Source organism: Lathyrus oleraceus, chromosome 6 (assembly GCF_024323335.1).
Source record: "Lathyrus oleraceus cultivar Zhongwan6 chromosome 6, CAAS_Psat_ZW6_1.0, whole genome shotgun sequence".
Classification (NCBI taxonomy): Eukaryota; Viridiplantae; Streptophyta; class Magnoliopsida; order Fabales; family Fabaceae; genus Lathyrus; species Lathyrus oleraceus.
Genome location: NC_066584.1, coordinates 197,647,609 through 197,655,132, shown reverse-complemented (window position 1 = coordinate 197,655,132; position 7,524 = coordinate 197,647,609). Strand labels below are relative to the sequence as shown.

The 7,524-nt window shown below is 34.8% G+C and overlaps 1 protein-coding gene across 1 annotated transcript in view; it reads left to right on the top strand.

Moving 5' to 3' along the window:
• The first annotated feature begins 244 nt into the window (after positions 1–244).
• The window catches only part of LOC127094740 (uncharacterized), a 72,634-nt gene continuing 65,354 nt past the window's right edge, over positions 245–7,524 (top strand). Inside the window, exons 1-4 of the mRNA XM_051033530.1 lie at positions 245–1,064; positions 1,221–1,463; positions 1,677–2,227; positions 2,477–2,572. Coding sequence (XP_050889487.1) covers positions 245–1,064; positions 1,221–1,463; positions 1,677–2,227; positions 2,477–2,572 — 1,710 coding nt within the window. The remainder of the gene's footprint in view (positions 1,065–1,220; positions 1,464–1,676; positions 2,228–2,476; positions 2,573–7,524) is intronic.

Genomic DNA, 7,524 nt, shown 5'->3' with positions numbered 1-7,524 from the left:
CTCTACACAGACAATCCATCGGCAACAGAAATATGGAAGGCACTAGAATTCAAGTTCAAGGCTGAAGAGGAAGGTACGAAGAAGTTCTTAATATCTAAATATTTCGATTTTAAATTCTTAGATTCTAAGCCCATTCTTCCCCAAGTGCATGAATTGCAAGTTCTGGTCAATAAATAAAGGCAGTAAAAATAAACATCCCTGAGACCTTCCAAGTCGGTGCAATTATTGCAAAATTACCACCTTCATGGAAAGGCTACCGAAAGAAATTGTTGCACAGTTCCGAGGACTTCTCCTTGGAGAAAATTCAGAAACATCTTCGAATCGAGGAGGAATAGAAGGAGAGGGAGAAATCAGAACCCCTACTCATTTCAAAACAAACGCTGTGACCAACAAGGGAAAGAAGAGACATGATGGCATGAAGAGTCATCTTGGACCAAAGAAAGAACATAACAAGTTCAAGAACTATGGCGGTCATAAAGGTCCAAAGAACGGATGTTTCGTATGCGGTAAACCTGGACACTATGCTCGAGATTGCAGACAAAATAAAGCAAAAAATGAGATCAATGCAATTCGATCAGATGATGACATAATTGCTACAGTGAGCGAAATTATGGCAATCAAAGGAAAAGTTCAAGGTTGGTGGTATGACACTTGTGCTACGGTGCATGTTACTTATGACAAGGCTGCATTCAAAACCTATTCTGAAGCAATTGATGGACAAGAGGTACAAATGGGAAATGAAGTCCGCTCTAAAGTTGTTGGAACCGGTTCGGTCGAACTTAACTTCACTTCTGGAAAGAAAGTTACACTTGTAAATGTGCTTCATGTTCCAGACATGAATAGGAATCTTGTTAGTGGAGATTTATTAGGAAAACCGGGTATTAAATCTGTATATGAATCGGGCAAACTTATTTTGACCCGTAATGGTGTATTCATTGGAAAAGGATATTCCGCAGAGGGAATGATCAAACTATGTACTAATGATAATATTATTAATGAAATTTCTAATTCCGCTTACATGCTTGATTCCGTTTCTTTATGGCATAATAGATTAGCACATTGTGGTATTAGTTCTATGAAGAGACTAATTAAATCTGGACTAATTTCATGTAATATAAAGGATTTCAAAAAATGTGAATTATGTGTTGAATCAAAAATGATTAAGAAGCCTTTCAAAAGTGTTGAAAGGAAAACGAAATTACTTGATCTTGTGCACTCAGATTTGTGCGAATTTAATGGCATGTTGACACGTGGAGGGAATAGATACTTTATTACATTCATAGACGATTCCTCTATATACACTCATGTATATCTCTTAAAGCATAAAGATGATGCATTTAATGCCTTTAAGACTTATAAAGCAGAAGTCGAAAATCAATTAAATAAAAGTATAAAGGTCCTTAGAAGTGATAGGGGCGGCGAATACTTTTCAATTGAATTTGATGCATTCTGTGAAGAGCACGGTATAATACATGAATGTTCGGCACCACGAACACCGCAACAAAATGGCATGGCAGAAAGAAAGAATCGAACATATCAAGAGATGATGAATGCCATGTTGATGCATTCTAAATTACCCCTTAACTTGTGGGGTGAGGCATTATTGTCCGCCTGTCATATAATCAATAGAATTCCGTTAAAGAAAACTGGTATATCTCCATATGAGTCATGGAAAGGCAGAACGCCAAATATCGGTTACTTTAAAGTGTGGGGGTGTGTGGCATACTACAAAAACATGGACCCTAAAAGAACCAAGTTGGGTCCTCGAGGAATAAGATGTGCTTTTGTAGGATATGCACAACACAGTAAAGCATATAGACTCTTAAATCTAGAATCTAATGTAATTGTTGAATCCCGGGATGTAGAATTCTTTGAAAACCTTATCATAAAGGATAAAGGATCGGAGTCGGCCACTAATAAAGAATCTCATGAAGATAACTCTTCTCGGATTGTAGAAATACAAACTGAAGGCACTCCTATAATCATTGAACCACAACCCGAGCCTAGGATAAGCAAGAGAATTCGGAAAACAAAGAATCTAGGACCAGATGAGATTGATTCTCAATCTATTTCCTTTTATCTTGTTGAGGGAAATTGTAAGAACTTTGTTCAACGCATTCCGATTATTCTTCAAGTGGAAGATGATCCAAAAACTTATAAGGAAGCAATAACTTCAAGGGACTCCACTTTTTGGAAAGATGCTATCCAAGATGAAATGGAATCAATTGTATCAAACCACACTTGGGAACTTGTTGACTTACCTAAGGGATCAAGGCCCATTGGATGCAAGTGGGTGTTTAAGAAGAAATACCATAGCGATGGTACTCTAAACACTTATAAAGTCAGATTAGTGGCAAAAGGATTTAGACAGAAAGAAGGCATAAATTACTTCGACACATACGCACCAGTAGCAAGAACAACTACTATTAGATTGTTGTTTGCCTTAGCATTTTTGAATGATCTTATAATCCATCAGATGGATGTTAAAACAGCGTTCCTAAATGGAGATCTTGATGAGGAAATCTACACGGAACAACCGGAAGGCTACCTGCTTCCTGGAAATGAACAAAAGGTGTGTAAACTTGTCAAATCCTTATACGGACTAAAACAAGCACCAAAACAGTGGCATCAAAAATTTGACTCTGTAATACTCTCAAATGGATTTATTCCTAATTCTTGTGACAAGTGTTTATACACAAAGACGTGCAAAACCACTGTAATATTCCTTTGTCTCTATGTCGACGATATGTTGATCATTAGTAATGATTTAAAAGGAATCTTAGAAACAAAGAAGTTTCTAACATCCACTTTCAAGATGAAAGATCTTGGACTTGTTGACACAATTTTAGGGATCAAGGTCAAGCGAAATAGTGGGGGTTATGAACTTAGTCAAACCCACTATATTGAGAAAATGCTTGATAAGTTTAAACATCTAAACTTTAAGGAAGTAACCACTCCATTTGATCATGCCAACAGACTTCAAAAGAATAATGGAAGATCAATGGCTCAATTGGAATATGCAAGTGCAATAGGGTGTCTAATGTACCTAATGCAATGTACCAGACCCGACATATCATTTGCAGTCAGTAAAATGAGTCGATTTACTAGTAATCCAAGTAATGAACATTGGAAGGCAATTACAAGGATTTTTGGCTATCTACTGAAAACCAAGGACCTTGGTCTTCACTATGGAAGGTTCCCTGCCATATTAGAAGGATACACTGATGCGAGTTGGATATCTAATATTGGAGACCATAAATCTACAACTGGATGGATATTTACACTTGCTGGTGGAGCAATTTCTTGGAAGAGCAAGAAACAAACATGCATTACACTTTCGACCATGGAATCAGAGTTCGTGGCTCTCGCTTCCGCCGGTCAAGAAGCGGAATGGTTGAGGGATCTTCTGTTGGAAGTTCCATTGGCTAAAGACAATGTCTACAAAGTGATGATACATTGCGATAGCCAAGCCACATTAGCAAGAGCATTCAGCGAAGTGTATAATGGAAAGTCTAGACATATAGGACTTAGACATTCGTTCGTAAGAAAATTGATTAAGGATGGAATCATTTCACTCACCTACATACGAACATGCTATAACTTAGCAGATCCGTTTATTAAGCCACTGGCCAGAGACTTAGTACGAACAACCTCGAGAGGAATGGGGTTGAAACTCCTTAAATAAAAGTTCCGACAGCGGCATCAACCCAATCTTATGTTAACAAAACATTAAATTCAAGATTCAATGGGTAACAACAAGTCGTTGAATTGGATGTAAGTCAAGAATTTGGGAAATAAGGTTGACTGTGTTGAATTGAGGGTTGAGGTTTCCAAAACCTCTTAATGAAGTTCATTAACGAAGAAGAGTATCTATTGGAAAGGATGCTATATGAACCTCACCTATGTGAATTTTGAGATGGTGCCGTCTCAAAGTGAGAGTTGGAGTTTCTCTCATGAAAAATTCATGAAAAGGATAGCATATGGCCATAAATAAGTGCTAAGCGAGATATGTAAAGGAAGAACCTTTAAAGAGTGTGTGTAAGGTAACGCCGGTCTGATCCCATGGATTAATGGTTTAAAAGCTTTGCTACCAAACATTCCGATTAAACTTTGCGTTATCCTCACTAAGGTTAAGTTTAAAATCGAAAGATACCTAACTGTATTAACACTTTTTTATATTTCACTATCTGGAATAATTTTTATCATTATTAGAACTAGTGGGGGATTGTTGGAAATTGTTTTGCAATATTAGTTCCAAAATGACAAAAGAGTTAAATAGCATTTAATGCTTTGCTTTAAGTCCCACATAGAAAGTGGAGACATCCTTTAAAGCATTTATAAATGCTTTGGAACTTTAACTCACCAAAGGAACAAAGAGAATAAGGTGCCACATGGACATGTGGTGGTCCCAAGCATTATGCCACTTGACACAATCAATGGACCCTCGCCGGTGTTGCCACCGGCGACACCGGCTCCAGCTCCGGGACCGGGGGCGTGGGCGTAGAGGCGCTAGTGGCGGCTTGTAGGCAGCACTTGAGCACTTATGAAATAGTGTCATATATGAAACATTGTGTTTTATGGTGAAATGGTGTTGTTTCATCAAAGGTTGCAAACTTTTGAAACAACATCCATATCTCCTATAAATATATGATTCTATTCAGAAAAATAACATAAGAACTAAAAACGTATTTCTCTTCCAAATTCCAGAAAAACCTTCCTTGCATTTCGGGTTCTTCACTTGTCTTGTGCAGACTCGAAATTAAGGCTGATATTATCCTGAGTGTTCTTGCATTTTCCAACTCTAAGACATAATAAAAGAGTGCTTGAAATACTTTTAAGGAAAATGATTCTCAATCACGATTCAGTCCTGGATCCATTTAATTTTACCGAATTTTCTAACAAAATAAACATAATCATGCTAGAAACAACACTCATATAATAATAATTAAATGGCAGATATAATTCTTTAATCATGCAAACAAAATTTCTCCAACATGCTATGACATATCAAGAACAGATGCATACTTGAATAAAGCAATATCAACATCCACCAAACCATGAATACATCATCTCAATATATATATTAAACCAATATTATTCATGCATAAATTAAGGAGTATTGCAAGGTAATCATGCTGGATGCAAATTCCATAATGAACACTTACTGGGGATTTGATTCTTCTAGCTTGCTCACTGTATGTGTGTTGTTCTTATTCAGGCTATGAGTGCTTTATGGTTGCTTCTCTTTTCCCTGCCCGTGAATCTTCTTGCTTCTGCCTTGCCTTGTGTATCTTCTTCTCCTGTATCTCTCCTCTTTTTTCTCTTTTTTTTTCTCTCGCTGCAGCCATATGAAGTATTTATAATGGTGTGGATTAGGGTTTAACCTTGCTAAATATTTGGATCCCTTCCTATATTTTAGGATCTCACCATATAATTTAGGAGAGTTAGCTCTAACATTTTGCATGGGCTGGTATTTCAAAAGTTCAAATTCCACGTGAGGCATGGAATACTCATTCAAACTTCACTTTTCTAAATTATAATAAAATGCAATTTAATAATAAACCAAAAATAAAATTAATTTAAAGCTTTAATTGCACAATTAAAATTAAAATTTTGTTATTAAATTAGAGCCAAAATTATTTTTATAAAACAAAACCATCATATGATAAATAATACTATGATTATTTATATATTTTTGGTTTGGATTTGGTCTTAAATATCTATTATTATAAATAAATATTTATTAAATACAAATTTTATTATAAATAATGAATAATTTAAATGACTCTTAACAAATAAAAATTAATTTAAATTTTAGTTACATAATTGAATTAAAATTTAAACCTATTTCTATTTTTACTTTCATCATTTAAAAAAAATCAAAATTATTCTTACTTATATCAACCAAAATTATTTTATAATTTATGGGCTTTTTAAAAAAAAATGTTACTTTTATAAATAAATTTTATTAAGTAAAAAACATGAATTACTAAATAAATACTATTTATAAATAATGAATAAATGGAACATGAGTCACTAAATTATAAAAAATAGTTATTATAATTTAATGAGCTTTAACAAATAAAATTAATTTAAAATTTTAATTATACAATTCAAATTCAAATCTATTTTTATTTATCATTAAATTAAAACTATTTTATTTTTATATATATATATATATATATATATATATATATATATATATATATATATATATATATATATATATATATATATAATTTATTTATATCATACAGATAACCAAAATCATTATTATTTTTTATATCTGTATCACATAATAAATAAATTAAAATTTATAATTTATATGAGAATGTATGCTAATGAATGAATGCAAATGTAAAATGAATGACATGCATGAATCAATTTATCATAACAATTAACAGGCAAATTTTGGGGTATGACAGCTGCCCCTGTTCAATATTCTTAAACCGAGAGAATTAGAATGGTATGTACGCCATTCGTGACCTGGAGGTGGAAGATTATTGAACACTTAGAATGCCCCAAAAATTTGCACTTGTTAATTAAAAGATAGTCTTGATGGAGACGGGCTTAAAGATGCCATCCATAAAGTTTGGTGATGAGAGCTTCAAAGTGCGTCGTACATTAGACCATATCTGAAGACATGGATGTCACACTGGGTCGTACGCTAGACCGTATAATGAGTCATCCATTAGGTGATATTAGGGTGAGCTGAACCTGATGAGATAAGGATCAGAATGGGTCATATGCTAGACCGTATCTGAGTAGCAGAGTGAGTCGTCCGTTAGGTTGTATCGGGAGAAATAAAGATCAGAATGGATCGTACGCTAGATCGTATCTGAGTAGTAGAATGAGCCGTCCGTTAGGCTGTATCTGACGATAAAAAGTAGTCGTACGCTAGACTACATTTCAGAATGTACCGTATGCTAGGTAGTATCTGATGAGAAGAGCTAGTCTGGGTCGTACACTAGACCGTATCTGAGTTGCAGAATGAGCCGTCCATTAGGCTGTATCTGAGGATAAAAGATCAGAATGGATCATACGCTAGATCGTATCTGAGTAGCAGAATGAGCCGTCCATTAGGTTGTATCTGATGATAAAAGGGGTAGTCATACGCTAGACTACATTTCAGAATGTACCGTATGCTAGGTAGTATCTGAGGGGATGAATATCCAAATGGGTCGTACGCTAGACCGTATTGGAACAGTTGAAGGAACCATACGTTAGGCTGAATCAGAATGAGTCGTACGTTAGGCTATATCTGATAATATTTGTATATGTTGTATTTGCAATAAATTTCTGGGATGGGCTTAAAGATGCCATCATTAGGAGGATATCAGAATGCTTGTCAGAATGAATATTCATATGGATTATATCTGAAAGATGTATCTGAATCTTGAATGTAATCGATAAAGATATTCGTCTGAATGAATCTTTATTTTGACTGTATCAGGAGGATAATTAACCTGGAAAAAAAAGAGTTAGCCTCATGCCATGTCATGATGCATGAGATGTTTTATGCGC